This window comes from Labeo rohita, chromosome 7 (genome assembly GCF_022985175.1).
Source record: "Labeo rohita strain BAU-BD-2019 chromosome 7, IGBB_LRoh.1.0, whole genome shotgun sequence".
NCBI lineage: Eukaryota > Metazoa > Chordata > Actinopteri > Cypriniformes > Cyprinidae > Labeo > Labeo rohita.
In genome coordinates, this window is record NC_066875.1 from 53058881 (window position 1) to 53077627 (window position 18747).

At 37.9% G+C, this 18747-nt stretch overlaps 1 protein-coding gene across 3 annotated transcripts in view; it reads right to left on the bottom strand.

Moving 5' to 3' along the window:
* nrxn2b (neurexin 2b) overlaps window positions 1-18747 on the bottom strand; it is a 389816-nt gene that overhangs the window by 119990 nt on the left and 251079 nt on the right. For all 3 annotated transcript variants that reach the window (XM_051115791.1, XM_051115790.1, XM_051115792.1), the window contains 2 exons: window positions 13264-13437; window positions 4769-4888 (listed from right to left, as the gene is read on the bottom strand). In XM_051115791.1, the coding sequence (XP_050971748.1) occupies window positions 4769-4888; window positions 13264-13437 (294 nt within the window). The remainder of the gene's footprint in view (window positions 1-4768; window positions 4889-13263; window positions 13438-18747) is intronic.

Sequence of the window (18747 nt, forward strand, 5' to 3'; positions counted from 1 at the left end):
ATTTCCTCTGTTTTAATTTTGTTCCTTGATTAACAATCATCACAGCAGCTGGTCATTTGGATATTTTGGCTGCTGTTACTTTAAAAGCTGCCGCTGCTGAACGTGAAGCGAATCTGACACTGTTCTTAAATAATAAACACTCAAATCAGTTTTAAGGCAGCTTTAGTCAACTTTTTTGTAACTTCATTACTTAACTGACGACATAAGTACGACGAACTACATACTCGTAGTTTCATTCGGGTTTGAATGCGATACAGCGCTTGAACGGGCTCCTCGTCACCGGTACCGTTTCCACGCTTGTTTGACTCGCGCCTGGTGCTGAGGTGACGTTGGAGCGAGCGTCTGAAAAGTCTCCCGTTCGATGCGATTATGTTCTGCGTCTAAATAAACACAATTCTTTAGTGGTCGTGGGTGAGGTGCCCAAACCTAGCCCCGCCCCTGCGTTAATTGCACTATATTATTAACGCGTTAAAATGAAAAAAATGATTCGCCCTGGTTAACGCTCTAATTTTGACACCATTAATTTGGATATTATCATACCCTGCTGGATAAAATATAAGCAACCAAATTTCAGAAACTTCTCTAGCTAAACTCTTTGATTCTGTTAACATTTAATCTGAAGAAAGACAAACATAAACAGTTATGAAAGCCAAAATATTCAACGAAATATGAATATTTACTGAGTAACATACTATTTTGTGAAGCAAAATGATGATTTTCAGCTGAATTTAGGATAATGACTTTAGAAAGATGGCAGCATGATGAATAAAATGTAAAAGTGCTTTTTCCCATATTTAAGCTGTCACCACTGACACAAAGACCGCTGAAGTCAACACATTTACTAACAGATCGACTGATCTCTGTGTGAAAGATCATGATGCTGCTGCACACACTTTACTTTCATGTAACTTGGCGCCGAATCTCAGGTGAAAATGATCATTTTGATCCTCCTCTACAAAACAGGTGATTACTCTGTAATCTCAGATAACTCTGTAAATATTTGGATATTTCTTAAAAGAAAAAAAAGATCACTACTGGTGGATGTAGATGAGAGGAAGTGGTTAATTACAGATTTTTCCCTACAGTCACCTGTGATGTTTCTCATCACATTTCTGCTCATCAGACGCCGGAGGATGAAGAACAGCCAAAAACATCAGTGAGAGACAGAACAGGGCGTGATCGGTCACATGACCTCATCGCCTCCAGTACCCTAAAAACTGCATTTTGTTACTGACCAATCCTATCTTAGCAACTGTTGCCATGTGAAACTTAATCTGATGTTTTCACTTTTCTCATGCATGTCTATAGAGGGTGAGCGCGTCTGAGGAGTTTTAAACAGAGATCACTAACTGAACGATGATGATGATGATGATGATGATGATGATGGTGATCACTCGTGACATTAATTGCTCTTTCACACATGCTGTCATTAAGAAGCCGACCGTCGGCTAATTACTAAACGAGTTCAGTTCTCCGCTGGTCAGCGGACCTTCCGCGTCCAGCGTGATGATAGACAGGAAGTGACATCAGCTGCTCTGAACATGTCAGGAATCATCAGATCAGACTGACAGCACTATTACACATAACATTAGAATAAAAACACACAACAACAACGATGAGAACTGAATCAAATGCAGAACAATAAAGCTGTTATCACTGCATACTGATTCATATAAAAACAGCACGCAGTGTTTAATAGAAGCCCGGGATGACCTCATTTACATGTAAATCAGTGTGTGTGCGTGTTTGCGTCGCAGCTGCAGATGAAAACACACAAATCTTTCAGCCCTGAATTCTGTATTCACAGCCAAACTGACCCATTAGAAAGAAGCCCCTGTGTGTGTGTGTGTGTCAAGTCACCTTTATTTCAATAGCACCTTATACAATACAGACTGTCAAAGCAGTTTCACAGAGATGAAACAGGAAAAGCAGCTCTAAAAAGACATTAACAAACCATGTGTGCATTTCTGTGAGTGTGTGTGTTTTTGAGTGTGTCTGCATGTTTCACCATGTTTGTGTGTTTGTTATTCATCTGAACGGTGCATCCGTCACGTCTAACAGCAGAAGAGCGTTCACACTCTGTTTTACCTTGATCTGGTGCAGGTCATCACGATACAAAAACTGAAGGCTGTTTGTAAAACTCAAGCTGAACGAGTGAAACGTTCACAGAAGAGAAACGAGTGAAAGACGAGAGGACAGAGAGTGGAAGCTGAATGAACGGAGGAGAAACAGGAAGTGTGAGCAGCGTCTGTCCACATTAACGACACCGGTTCTTCTTTGAAGTCGAGGCGACGTGAAAACTGCAGAGATACGACAGCAGAGCACAGACACCTGCTTCATCAACTTATCAACAAAACAATAAAGAAAAAAAAAAACCAAAAACAAATAATAATATTAAGAATAAATAAATAAAAAAATACTATGTATGTTGTTTTTATTATATGCATCAATATGCATGTATTGATCACAAAACAACAACTACAGGTTTAATTTGAGGAGGTTTGTTTTTGACGTCTGTGATTGGATTCCGTCTGGTTCACCTTCAGCATTTTATTTCACAATGGTCTAGTAACCATTTGCTGTTTTAATAAACCCTTCTTAATCATAAACACTAAACTAACACCAGCTAATACCAGAGAGACGCTCAATGAGCAAAGCAGATCAGCTGCAGCTCTACAGGAAACAGGAAGTACTCTGCTGAAGTGACTCAGTCTCGCATGCTAACGCTCCAGTGTGTCTGCATTTCACTTAGCGACCAATTAAGCCCACTAAACCAACAGGGAGACCTCGAAAAACCAATTAATCACCACAATAAATCAGCCAATTAAGAGATGAGATGAAATTAACATCAAATTACACGCAGGAACAGATAATGAAGACGGCGTGTCCTCAGCGCTCTCTCTCACACACACACACACACACACACACACACACACACACCGATCAAACAAATGTCTGTAAATACGTCGGCTTCAGCTTTAGAGCAGCGCAGATGAGATCAGACTCACAAACACCAGTGCCGTCTGATTCACGTATATAACGCCTCAGTGCGTTTATTAAAGGGAGACAGTGGACACGTCTCACATTTCTGTGTTTGGACCGCAGATGTAAACCACACAGGAATCACATTTACTCCAACAGCAACAGAAAAATTCCACTACAGCATTCCCACTTTACAAAAGAGGAAAAATATAAAGAGAAGGATTACGGTCGTCAAATTTAGATATTATATGTACACTCATGTACAGTGATATACAGCCCACCATATGTGACCCTGGACCACAAAACCAGTCCTAAGTAGCACAGGTACATTTGCAGGAATAGCCAACAATACATCGCATGGATCAATTTTATCAATTTCTTTAAAGATCAAGTAAAGATCAAGTTTCATGAAGATATTTTGTAAATTTCCTACCGTAAATATATCAAAACTTTATTTTTGATTAGTAATATGCATTGCTAAAAACTTCATCTGGACAATTTTAAAGGTGATTTTCTCAATATTTAGATTTTTCTGCAGCCTCAGATTCCAGATTTTCAAATAGTTGTATCTCTGCCAAATATTGTCCTATCATAACAAACCATACATCAATGGGAAGCTTATTTACTCTTATTTATTTAACGAATTTCAAAAAATTGACCCTCATGACTGGTTTTGTGGTCCAGGATCAAATAAAGCAAATCTCAACTGCGTGATTATGTTATGATGTAAACTCTATAACTGTATCACCATTCAGCTCTAATCTGATAAATGTAACTATAAGGCATAAAGATATTAAGTTATTATAAACATTAACATTATGATTTTCTGTAAAGTTGCTTCGAAATATTGTGAAAAATGCTATGTAAATATATATAAAGCACTATAAAATACATGAATTCATAAAGCTCTCTCTCTCTCTCTCTCTCTCTCTATATATATATATACACGCATTAATATATAAAAATATATAAATATTATGTTTTTTCTATAAATATTAAATTTAAAATAGCCATATTAATAATAATAATAATAATAATAATAAATAACCCATTACATGGCATTAATTATAATGGAAATGCATATATTTTATGTATATATTATTTTAAAATATTATGGCAATATAAATGTGCTTCTATAAATATTTTATATAAGATAACGGCAATTAAAAAAAAAAAAAAAAAAATTATATATTCTAATAATAGTTAAAACAAACAAAAATAATTATATGTATAACAAATGCATGGTTTATTTTGTTTATGTATTATTTATATACATTCTATATATAATGATAATATTCAATAATGTGAAAATGCATCATCACAGTCTGCAAAAAGGGTCCAAAAATCACGCTGGGCTCAAACCCGGTAGAGAGGCTGATTTAGACCTGATATGATGTAGATTTGGGAGGAGCCTAATCATTCAGGCCTGTCAATCATCATAACGAGCCTATATAAGCAGCACACACTGCAGCGTCCCAGCATCAGTTCTTCCGGCATCCCTCCACCTCCCCATCTCCTCCTTTATTTCTGTTATTCTCCCTCTAGGTAGTACCACAATGAGGGGGTTGAACCCACAGCTCAAGCCGAGCCTTGGGTTTGAGACTCCACTGAAGACAGCAAGTTCGTTTACCATTAACCATCAGGACTGGACGGGCAGGTGAACTCACGAAACAAACAAAAAAATCCACTACTGCTAACTAGAGTGCATACGTGCATGTGCAGCAGAACACAGTCGCGGCGGTGTGTGTGTGTGTGTGTGTGTGTGTGTGTGTGTGTGTGTACTCACGATCGCTGCAGTACGAGCCCCCGTAGGACGTCATGGTGCAGTCGCAAGAGAAGCCCTCCCACTGCTGCAGACACACCCCCTGATGATGACACGAGTCCTCCGTACAGGTGGTGCTGGGTCCTGCACACACACACACACACACACACACGGGACAGAAACACACGGAAGGTCAGTCTTCAGCTCAACACCAGACGTTCTGAGTGTTTCCAGCAGAACTTGTGCTGGTTTAGTGAGTTTCAGGTCTCTGCTGCTTACGCAATGAGAGGAAACACGTGCAGGAATTGTGCTGATAGTGAACGTGAGACGCAGCCGCTGGAAGAATGAACATGATGACGGATTTACTACGAGTGATGTGCGGTCAGTCATTATCGTCACGGGAGGCGCACACGACACGACACACATTTCACATTCAACAAATCACAGCGGGACGGAAACACACCGTCTCCTGCACCGAGTCAGTGTCGACACTGAACTGAATAAATACAAACACACAGCACTGAGATCTGCTGAGATCGTCTCACTTCAGCACATCTTCAGTCTAATGATCGTCATGCTGAGATCTGAGAAAATTAACACACTCATTAACACCACAAACCAGAGCAGCTGATTTTACCCGTACCATCACCGAAATAAACCTGAGCGACGCTTACTTCGTTCATCAGACGCACAAATACTAAACACACACATTCAGATCTACAGGACATTCAGATGAATCATGTGCAGGATAGTTCTGACCAAGATTAAAAATCAGTGTCAACTTAACTAGTACATGAAGGTCATAACACTTGTGCTGTGTACATAAACGATCTTAGTTTCCAACAAGAATATTGTGCAACACAGCTGTTTTCAACATTGCTAATAATCAGAAATGTTTGTTGAGCAGCAAATCAGCATATTAGAATGATTTCTGAAGGATCATGTGACACTGAAGACTGGAGTAATGATGCTGAAAATTCAGCTGCGCATCACAGAAATAAATTACAGTTTAACACATATTCACATAGAAAACAGCAGTTTTAAACTGTAATAAGATTTCACAGTTTTAACTGTATTTTGATCAAATAAATGCAGTCGAGGAGCAGAAGAGGCTCTTTCAAACACGTACTGACCAAATGTGCACTGACAGTGAAAGTGTATCAGATTCAGTTCCGTGTTCACAGAGAGAGTGAAGAGAGTTTTGACAGTCTCTGATTTGAGTGGCACATGTGTATATAATATTACAATAAATGTGTCATTTTAAGTGTAAAGACAGAAAAGGTTTTGCCATCTATTTCGGCGGAGCTCGACGGCCCAATTAAATGAAACCTCTGAAGCGTGATTGGATATTATTCTAATTGACTGTTGAGTTGATTGCGTTCTAATCACATGCTAATGACTCGTCTGTGCGGCTGAATTCAACTCAACTTCATTACTGCCCTTTATTCTACACACACACTCACGTTTACCAAGTGTGTGTGTGTAAACTGTCTGAACGTGGAATTACAAGTTTCAAAAAATATGAATATTGAGTTCATATCATTTATGATGATCTGTAGGGGACGGCACAGAGCCATTTCTAAAAGCTGCACTACACAACTTTTAAAATCTGATTTTAAAAGACTAGGAATCACACACTTACTGACTTTGTAAACAGTCACAGAAGAAAACGATATGATCAGTAAGTCATAGAAACATATGCTTTTCCATTACTTTAACTTTTTTTTTTCTTTTTGAGTTATATGAGATTCAACTTGTCAGTTTAATATCATTTAAGTTGAAATGATTTGTACATCCAATCAGATTACACCTGAACATTTAAGGCAGCAACTGAACTGAAAGTTTGTAAGTTGAAGTGGGTGAACATTTGTGTGTACACTACAGTGTAACCTGTTGAATTAAGCATGAAATGGCTGAGTCTGAAACAGTATTTTCCTGTAAAACATACTCCAATATTGTTGGAGTCCAACAATGTCCAATAATGACACGCAGTTTTACCGTCTCATTTTGATGTTTTGATGCACAACAAAGTCAATCTCTTCTGAACACCGTGCATCTCATTTACACCTGTGTTTCTCTGGCTGTATTGTATTGTCATGTTTGTGCTTGAAAAGCAAAGCTGAAATAAATTCCAATAATTCTCGAGTTCCTTTAAATGACACAAACAATTCCATCTATTTGATATCTAAGAGCGCCAGCTCGGAGAAGAAGTGCATCTGGAACAGCGTCAGCGCGCCGGCCGGAGTCTCATGAAGTCTGAATGTGTTTTTGGCAGCACAGATGACAGGCTGATCGCACGGCGTAATAATGTTGTTTTTGCGGAGAGAGCGAGAGACACTGGAGTGAAATGAGACGGAGTCCGTGGGGAAATCACACACAGAATATCGCAGCAGACTATTTCCACCGACAACAGCGCCTTCTGAACGCATTAGAGATGCTGTCTGTTGTGAGATCTAATATGCATGATAAAGTATTATCTAACATACAATTAGCACTGAAATGTGACCTTACCAACTGGAGCCAACAATTAACAACATACAACATCACATGATCTGAATATCCACTTCATTACAAAACAACAACCCACACATATCCACCTTCTATCCATACATATCGATCATTTATTATGTAAACCAGGGATAGACAATGTCGGTCCTGGAGTGTCGATGTCATGCAGAGTTTAGCTCCAACCCTGAAAAAACCATGAAAACCCCTAAAAAAGCTCATTCACGTGTGTTTGATTAGGGTTGGAGCTAAACTCTGCAGGACAGTAACACCCCAGGACTGATGCTGCCTTTCCCTGATTAAACATTTGGGGTCAGACATTTGTTTTTATACTTTTATTTTATACTGCCAGTAAAAACATTATTAATGTTCCAAAGGATTTCTGTTTTCTGTTCTTCTGTTCTTCTGAACTTTCTATTCATCTGTGAATCCTGAAATTTAAATTGTATGATTTTTTTTCCAAAAAATATTGTTTTCAACATAGAACAGCAAATCAGCATATTAGAATGATTTCTGAAGGATCATGTGACACTGATGACTGGAGGAATGATGCTGAAAATTCAGCTGCGCATCACAGAAATAAATTACAGTTTAACAGATATTCACATAGAAAACAGCTGTTTGAAATGATAGTAATGTTTCACTGTTTTTACTGTATTTGTAATCAAATAAATTCAGCCTCGTTGAGCAGAAGAGACTTATTTTAAAAACATCAACATTCAAGAGTTCGGAAACTATTATCGATCCCTACGTAGGTCGATATAATCTGCTGTGTTGTGCTGTGGGCTGTGAGAACAGCAAATAACAATGGATTATTTACCAAGAGACGTGGATGTATGGGTTCATTTTGACTAAATATTTCTCGTAAGCATAGATGCGTTTTTATATTTTAGTATTTTACTTTAGCAAGTTCACAAAGGAACTTGCAAAATGTTAATTTCGTGTGCGAGACTGCTGATTTGCCAGAAGACTTTCGTTATGCTCCACCTAAAGCTTATCAATCAACCAGATGTTTTTGATCTGTGACAAGACCTTGGACTTTCCAGGGGTTTAGCAGTTTAAAATGATGTGATCTCACAACAACCTGCTTCTTTTCATTTTTAAGGTACTGTTTTCATTGTCGTTTTCGTTGTTTTGTTTCACTATTCATACACTGAAATTGACTTTGGCGTGCATATGATATGCATGTGTTTGACGTGCATAATACACAGTTTTCGCGTGCATATTATACGCATCTACCCCACACCCCTAATCCTACCCATTGCGTATCATACGGCAAGTCATTTGAAGTCAATTTCTGCGTATAAATAGTGGCCTACACCAAATACGCACTTTCATGAGATTGGGTGACAACTGAGGTAGGCACCTGAGCAGAACCTGATTTTACCAAGAACGACATGTTCCTGGATCGACATCTTTGTTGACCCTGGAACAACGCTGTGATTAACCAATCAGATTTGAAAAAAAAGTTTATAGTTTTTGTGAAGTTTAGGCTTACAATCGGTGTTTGGTGCTTGTACATCAGTGTCATTCATCTCTCATTTCCTCTGAGTTTAGGGATTGCTCATGGGTAAGGTTAGGTTTAGGTGTAGGGATGTGGTCAAGATTAAATTTTTGGATTAAAATGTTGTTCCAGGGTCAACAAAATACATGTTGACCCAGGAACACATCTAACTCAGCAAAATCAAGACGTGCAGGTACCTGAGGCAGACCAACTCCGCTTGCATTCATTCACGTGAACTATCGAGATGAGGTGACCTCTTCTGATAGTGTGATTTATACAGTGTCATTTCTAATCACCCAGACACTGACGCTTTGACTGAGCACCGGCAACATGTCAGAAGTATAAAATGTTAGAAAATTCCAAAACTTTGCCATTTACTAATGTGTTTTTCAAAATACCTTTTAAATTGTTTATGTTTTAACCTTTATTTATAAAGTGTATAAATGCCTCACTCATTCAAGTAAACGCATGGGTAATTTTGCAAAATGTGTTAAATATTTTATCTACACTTAAAACTGCTGTTTTTGCTGTAATTACATGATTTTGTAGATAAATTGTTGTGTAAATTCATTTTACTCATGCCAGCTTAATCAATTTGAGTTCTTTAATGGACTTTAAAATTGCTTTCATAATAATGAGATGTTTATAGATTTAAATCAAGTTATTTATGTATTCAAATCTATATAATTAAAATGAAAGTAAATGTTTTGGCTAGGTAATGTTATCAATTTTAAATGAAATATTAATGAACAGACTAAGTCTGGCGTGCTGCGTAACGGCCGATTCCCTTGGTTTGGATGGATGCGGCAGTGTCTGTAAGTTACGGCTGTCTCAGATTGATCGGGTCCAGAATCTGACACTGAGCACACAGACATCCAGGCCGGGTGCGGCAGAAGGGCAAGTCTCTGGCAGGTGAGAATTTACCTGAAACTGGCCCGAGTGTATGGAGAGGGATTGTGTATGAGGTCAAAATGGCACATTTTCACTAAACTTTAGTAGAGTCAGCAGTTCGCTTGACACTAAATAAGGATCTAATCCTAATTTAAAAAAACAAACAAACATTGTTTTCGCTGTTGGTGAAATTCTGGTTTCCGATCACCAAGGAGAGGCTAAGCAAAGGTCCTGCTTTTTTTTTTTAAAGAGGTGTTTATAGGTAAGGTTAATGTACATCCAGCCTGTTACTTATGTGTTTTGATCCATTACCATGTTCAAAACAGTTTTTCTGCAGTCAAATTCTATAATAAGAGTCCTATCTTACCATGACACATAAAGAAATATGTGACACAGATATTACAAAACCATACAAATACAGTATTTCTTTTTGATATAAGTCAGGGGTATTCAAATAAAGTTCCAAGAGGCACAACCTCTATATTTTCTTCCCAGCAGAGGTCTGGATGAAATTATTATTATTTTTATTATTATTATTATTATTATTATTTATTTATTTTTTTTTTTTTACATATATTGTACTTTTACATTAAGACACGTGAGGCCATGTGACAAACAATCTATACTATTATCTATACTATTATCTACTAAAAATGTCTACAATAATCAAAAAGTTCTCATCTTAAGCAGAAAAGAAATATGACCAGCAGTTTCAAAGTTTAAAAAACAAGTCCACGTCCAAAACAAAGATTCACATATAATGTACTCACCCCCTCGTCATCCAAGATGTTCATGTCTTTCTTTCTTCAGTCGTAAAGAAATTATGGTTTTTTGAGGAAAACATTTCAGGATTTTTCTCCATATAATGGACTGATATGGTGCCCCGAGTTTGAACTTCCAAAATTCAGTTTAAATGCGGCTTCAAACGATCACAAATGCGGTTGTAATGTGGTTCCTCAGCTGGGATCGTTTACAGCCGCATTTGTGATCGTGTAGCAAACTAGCACAAAATCAGAAAAATGATGTTTGTCATTTGTATTTTAATATTTTATTTAATAACAGAAATGTAATCTAATATTTTCGCGTGATAAACAAAAATAATATGTCAAGTAAAATATTATTTAAGTTTAGCTGAGCGCGGGGGGCGTGGTCGGGGGCGGAGTCTTGGGCGGCGTAAGACAACGCAAGGCTCTTCACATAGAAAGTGACATAATTAAAAAAAAAAGAAAAAGAAAAAAGAAAGTGAAATAATTAGAAAACGAAAATTTTAATCATAAGGAACAACATATTATACAATTAATTATTTTGTTAGGAAAATACCATATACATAATGTAGACCAAATTTTTCCCATTTTATTAATGACTTTGCATTGTATGTAAATCTTTCAGAACAATCAAAAAACAAAAAGTCACTGAAAACACGTAATGCTTTAAAAGCATTGAATTTTCTTGTTTCTCTTTTCTTCTTTTGCTCTGGCAGCTACTGTAATTTGACATGAATATGTAATACCTCTTGTTCTCATGGCATTGGAATAATGAAGCATTAAAAATGAGAAAAAACACTGTATGTGTATGAATATAGGTCTATTTGTTATCTGTCTTTTTCAGTTTAACTGTGCAGCTTGTTTAACTTTTTTTAACATTTGTATTTAGCCTATTTAATACTGCAAGAAAATTACATGTAATATTTAATTTGACCTGTTGATGTTTGCTGCTCATCATCATACTCACATTTAAATTTCCTTCAGACTAGATGAAATTAGACCAAAACCATCCAGAAGTGAACAGCAAGAACCGCATCTGTGTGTGTGGACAGATGACTGCTGTCTGTTCCCGACTCAGAAAAAACTGCATCTTTGTACTGAAGTTTCCTGTTCAAAACGCAGCAGATTCTTACCAGATCCACACAATCTGATCATATATAAAGCTCTCAATGCTCCAGCTCCTTGAAGTGATCTTTCATCCATCACAATGTAATCTGTGCCACTCAAATAAGAGTTCGATTCTTCAGCACATGCTGGTTCTGGTCTGATCTTTCCAGCAATCTGACACACGACTGTCTGATCCGCACGACGGTTTGACCAGTGCCTATTATGATTACGACGATCATCTTACATAAATTACGGAACGGAGCTCTTCTAATCTGTCAGCAAATGTTCTCGGTGCTCGATACTTAAGCGATCTTCTATCACGCTCTGATTCATACGCTGGAAAAAAGATGGATTTTCCAAACGAGGTGCAGCTCTTCGTACGGCTCCAGAAGTTCGCAGCATCTCTAATAGTTTGTCTTGTCTGGAAAATGAACCTCATTACGAGTTTGCAGGTCCAGACTCTGACTCTCAAACACACAGCGTGTTGTCGGTGTCAGCGGTTCGAAACGTCTCTGTTCGAAACCCCACTTTCACTCGTAGACGGAATGTCGATATAAGCATTTATAATGCATGGCTTATGCTAATGTGTTCAGAAATATATTCAGAAATTCTGAATGTATAAATATTAAAGAAGTGAAACAATCCAAAGATGTTTTGTATTAAGTTAAAACACGCTGAATGCAGATAACGAGCTGACCTTCTCAAACCCAATGTCACACAAACAAACAAACAAACAAATGCTTAAGAGCAGCTCAACAAACCATTACAGCAAAACAATGGACTCAACTGCAAACGTCTGCACACCCGGTTATTCCACTATCACTGAGATACCTTTATACTTTTAATGCTCTGAATTAGATTTTGTTTTCAGGTTTATTTTTAAGTTTTTTTGATTGATTGATTGATTTTTAATTTGTATGTATATGTGTGTGGGGGGGGTAATTGCAACATTCTGTTCTTGCAAACTTATATTTCACTATTTCAGAATGTTTTTTTTTTTTTTTAAAGTCGCAGTAACTCTGTTTAATTTTTTATTTCTTTATCCCAGAGTGGAAACAGCATTTAATAAATATATCTATATAGTTTTTATTAATGTTTATTTTAGTTTTAGTTTTTTTAGTTTTTTTTGTTTTAGTTACAGTTAAACTAAAAGAAAATGAGTAATGATGCTTTGGCAACTACTCTATATATATCTATATCTATATATATATATCTCTATAGCTATATCTATATCTATATATATATTATGCATTTTAAATTTTAATTTTATTTAACATATATTATATTTTAAGTAACGAGAATTAGTTTTAATTAATAGTAATAATAACCCTGTTGTGTTCCAGATTCAAAACAATGGAAGCCTGTTTGATCCATGGAATAAAAAATAAATAAATGAATAAACAAACAAATAAACTTTATTTTACAATTCTGTTTTTTCATCAAGAAATAAAATAATACATTAAAAAAATAATAAAAATGGCAACTTTTTTTCAGTTTATCAGTTTATATCTCACAATTCTAACTTCTCAGAAAGTTTATATCTCTCAGTTTAGACTTTCTCCACAGAATTACAAATTTATATCTTGCAATTATTTGTTTCTATCTTACAGAGTTTCTATCTCAGAATTGAGAAAAAAAGACAGATTTGTGAGAAACAGCTTTCATTCAGAACAGATAAGGTGAAGTGTGTCATGTGAACACACGTGATGCTCATGTGTAGTGTGTGTGTGTGTGTGTGTGTGACTGACCGTCGCATCCTCGATCCACCTGGCCGACCCTGTGGAGGGCGTCTGCGAGCAGGTCTGGTAGCCGGCCGTTCAGGTCCACGGAGGCCAGGCAGCCCTGGTAGCCGTCCCGGGACGCGATCAGTTTCGGCAGGCTGTTGTACATGCTCTTGGCTACTCCACCGATATACAGCTCTCCTGCGGAAGAGACCCAGAGACCCTCGTCAGATCACATTCACGCCGCTGCAGGATCCCATTAGGGAGCGAGAGCTTGTTCTCTGACTGTAATTCAATTCATATTCCTTTCACTCTCAGCTGAAATCGATGAAAACCAGATCAGATGAGAGAAACTCCATTTATGACTCATTTATGTTTCGCTCTTCTGCATAGTCTTTCTCTTTATACGAAGCCACTGAATCTGACTTTCTCAACCTCATTTTACAGATTCTGTTGGATCTTTCACAGATATGAGTCATAATATTCATATTGAGAGATAAAACATTTATGTGCAAAATAAAAACAAACAGACGTGACAACACCAAACTGGAAAGGGTCTCTGAAACGTAACACAATCACAATAAAATACTTCAAACCGTTGCTTCCGGCTAAAGTACGAGTCCGTAACACGGTGAAAAAGTGGTCTGGTCTGAATCAGGAGAGAAATCTGCACTGATCAAGCACCGTTTACAAGCCAAAACAGCTCTAAACAAACATGTGTCTGGATTTTGATGTGAGAGACACCAGGAGATGGACTTTTTTAAAAAAAATTTCACTGGAGAAGTGTTATTGTGGATTATGGAAAATGACGCTACATTTCTCCAATCCTGATGAAGAAACAAACTCATCTACACCTTTGATGGCCGGAGGGTGAGCACATTGTGGCAGGACTGTTCCTCTGAAATGGCTTCGCTTCTAATTCTAATTCTTAATTTGCTCTGTATCATTTGCTTAAATCACAACAATCATTTATAATGATTCAAAATCTCATAATATCAGAACTCGTACAACAAACCCAGCTGATAACACTTGCTTAACATATTAAACGAGTCCTCGTGTCTCACAATGAGAGTCGGTATCTTCTGGAGATGAAGCGAATATGCTGCTTGAGATGAAGTGGATTTGATGCAGGAAAGCAGCTTTTTGTGTTTCATCTTGAGAACTTATTAGGCGTTTGGATCGATGGACAGAGATGAACTGATCCTTGTTTTATATAAAAGTATAAATCGATCAGGAGAAACATCATATATGGAAGCTGGAATGAGTTTTTCAGAAGTTTGTGAACATCATTCTATGATGTTCTTTGCATGAAGACAGTGACTTTACACTTTCACACACACACACACACACACACACACACACACACACACACACACACACACACACTGAGGCCTGTGATCGATACTAATTCTAGGCTAACTAGCGAGTCGATGTGTGAGCGCTGGAGTCGTGCGCAGACCAGAACCACAGCTAGTTAAAGCCAGCGGTTAGTCCTGACGTCACCGGCTGAAGACGTGTCCACCGCACTAATCGTCCAATCACACGCATCCACTGCTGTCCTGCGGCTCATCGGTGTGACGTCACACACATATTCAACATGCACACCACTGCTCAAAAGTTTGGGCTTAGTACATTTTTCAGAAATGAACCCTTTTGTTAATCAAGGATGCTTTTAATTGATCAAAAGTAACAGTAAAGACATTTATAATGTTCCAAAAGGTTTCTGTTTCAAATAAACGCTGTTCTTTGAACTTTCTATTCATCTATGAATCCTGAAAAATAAAATGTATGACGGTATTGAGCAGCACAACTGTTTTCAACATTGCTAATAATCAGAAATGTTTGTTGAGCAGCAAATCAGCATATTAGAATGATTTCTGAAGGATCATGTGACACTGAAGACTGGAGTAATGATGCTGAAAATTCAGCTGCGCAACACAGGAATAAATTAAAGATATTTACACAGAAAACAGCTGTTTTAAACTGTAATTTCACTGTTTTTGCTGTATTTTTGATCCAATAAATGCAGCCGCCTGGTTGAGCAGAAGAGAGCTCCGTTCAAAGCTTTAACTTGTATGACGAGTTAAATTCAAGTGTAATGTAGGTATATGACTCTCAGTGATGAGGATTTTAATGGCCTTTCTCTGTATCATACAGCATGTACATGCATTAATACGACACTATATGTATAATAAATGCATCTCTTCATCTACATGATATAGAATCCCTCCGCAGCTCTACAGCAAACCTTAAAGATGTTGAATCTGATCCTGAAGGAGCCTTACATAACACACACGATTTACACGAGAACGAGAGCACAGATTCACACAAAACCACAGTAAGAAAGAGTCTCGGTGCTATCGGCGAGTCGAGTGGCGATCGGTGAGATGATGAACTGCTGGACAGGATGTGATGAGATGATATTATATAAGAAAAGATCTTGAGCTGCACACAAACTCAGACAAACACTACAATCTACAAAATAATCGAAACAATCAAAACAAAAATGACACACCGATGCTGCTTATATTAGAAATATCAACAAAAAACAAAACAAAAATGTCTTTATTATCACAGAGATGAACTGAAAAGGGCTGAAGCTGATTATCAATAAGAGCGTGTTTGATGACTATATAAAGTCGCGCAGGAAGGCGAGCGAGCGTCGCTATCCGATACAAAGCGACTCCATCAGCGGGACGGGATTAAACTCTCCCACTGCGTCTATTCACACCAATTACTCACACAGACAAAAGGCCAATTTGTTTTTGCAAAGCCTGATATGCGGCTAATTCTCTGAGCTCAGACAAGGAAAGTGCCGTGATGCTAATAGCCCTGAACGCTATTCCACACGTCAACCGTGGAACGCGCGGTGAGCGTAAGCCTCTCAGACACGGGGAAGCGTTTCCCGTACGCGACGCAGGCCTCATTTCACGCTCATCAGACGCGGAGGTTTACGGAACCGGCGACAGGAAACCGGAGGTTCAGGTGGAAGCACTTCACGCTTCAACAAAACACACAACCTTTACATTTCAACGAGTTCAGCGTTTCCAGTCTTTACATTGACATTCATGCATTTGGCAGGAGCTTTTATTCAAATCACACATTACACGTGTTCATACACTGACTGGGACTCGAACCCTTCACCACACTTCATGCCTGTCAATATCATCACTTGTTGCACAGATACTATTTAAGCTGAACTGAGCTCAACGACGGCATCACTGAATCAGTAGTGAACTGACTTTAACTGAAAATTAAGTGTTTGCTTTCATCCTCTTGCATTATTGACACTATTTTTCTGTTTAATACTGTAAAGCTGCTTTGACACAATCTGCATTGTAAAAAGCGCGACAGGGAATGTTGACGTCACGCCGCGTTGAGTTCTGGGAAACTGCTTTGTTTATCCGCCATATTGGGAGGATCACGCTGCCGTTCCGCTATTGAGATTAGGGCAGTATTTTGATTTTCTGTCATGATTGTGAAAATTGTCACTACTGTATGTCATTCAAGCTGCAAAGACAACAGTGACTCAGATCATCGTTCTGAGAGAAAGATGTTTTTTCGACTCTTCTACGTGTAAAAACACCAAAGGAAGCAGGTCGCAGAGTTGACGAGACGACGCCGGATAGTAAATCTATTATTAATGTCACAGATTAAACCCACTGCCTGTCACTCAATAGAACAATCACATTGCTGTGTGTTTTTGAAAGTTTTGCTGTTATTTGGTGTAATAATTAACATCCCCTTTGCGAGTAAGACTCTCACTCGGCTGTGAACGAGCAGAACTTGAACAGGGACTGAACACGAATAACACTTCATGTGGCTTAATGTACCAAGACAGTGATAAAGACAAAATTGTAAAGCATATACTGTGTGCAGATACTCATGTGAGCCCAAAATGTGAACGCAACATGTTTATTTACACTTTAAGCTTTTTCCTCTCATATTAACAACCGCCTAATGCGCCGAGACGGCGATATTAAAAGAGCACATTCTGTACACACCTTACTAATAAAGCATACTACATGCAGAAAACAACAGATGAGCCCAAATAATGAACTTTAAATAAAACTGTCTTCATGTATAAGCCATGTTGAGGGTTCGCCTTTGTATGGTTTTCTAAAGTGAGAAAAACGTTTCACATGTAATTAAACCAGTCAATATCCTGGTCTTTTATCACTATCAAGGCAGCATTTTAAAATGCTACAAAGCTGTTAACAAACTCCCAGGGTTTTTATTTTGGTTGTCATTTGTTTAAATAAATATAAAAAATACAGTGTGCTAATAAATTACACTCCGTCACTGAAACGCTTCCAACAAAGAAATGGATGGACTTCTGTCAGCTCGTTGAACACAGACTTTTATTTGGATACTCTACCATATGGCGGCTGAAGCAGCAGCGAGCGACACTGTTTTCACAGTAACGTTAATCAGATCAACACTGTAAACCAAATTCTACAAAACTTGACTTTAAAAATATCGAATTATCACGCAAAGCGATTAAATAGCTTCTCTTCCCTGAAACAATACAATGAAGAACATCAATATTTAACTAAAAGGCAAAAACAAAACGAAAGATAAGCAGGTCTCTGTATTAATTTCAGCATCTGTAGCGGAGGGTGATCCTCCCAGAATGGCAGCGGCGCCCCAGCGTGCAACACGGTGTGATGTAGCTTCACGTTCTCTATTGAAATAAAGGTGAGTTGACCACACCGCTGCCAGCGCCACCTACTGTCGGAACTACTGAAACTCTAGTCCCGTCCAAACACCCACACTTGTGGGCTGCGTCTGAAACCTGGAAAATGCCTTCAAGGTAGGAAGGCATCAAGGCACGTTCGAATCCAATGCTAGCTTCTGAGATAACTTCATTTGGTCAATTTTTGAGGGCAGCACAGATGTGTGCTCCACTGCCTTTGATATCACACAATCTGTGATGGTTGAGCAAAAACATAAAAATGGCATCTAAAGTTGCGTTTGGTGGTCAGTGTGTGTGTAAATGTATGTTTCTGACCAACTTTTTGCACTTTTGATCTTAATTCTCTAGTGGGAAATCAGTATTACAGTAATTAAATATTCACTCAGTTATCACCAAAGCTCATTCTATTTTGATGTAGATCATTAAACCGTTCTGCAGCCTCAGAAGCATGTCCTTCGTGTGCAAACGCTGCCAGTAAAGTCATATCCGGATAAGGCAGCTGTGTAGGATTTCGGATGCATCCGAGGTGTTTGCTCTCGACCGCTTGACTACCTACATGATGTATTTGGCCTAAGTGTGCATGAAGACCACTAGCGTGTGTAGATCTTCTCATTAAATGACGGGAAACACTTATAGTGTTATATAAATGCAAGTGATTTTTATTTTCAATAATTTTAAACTAAACTTCTAAATGTCTGTTCAGTCTGTAACAGATGGCATGATTTAGTAATTGTGGTGCTTCTAATTAAGTGATAAAAAGCAGATGCAGATGTCGAACAAAATAAATATACTCATCTTTGCACCAATTAAACATG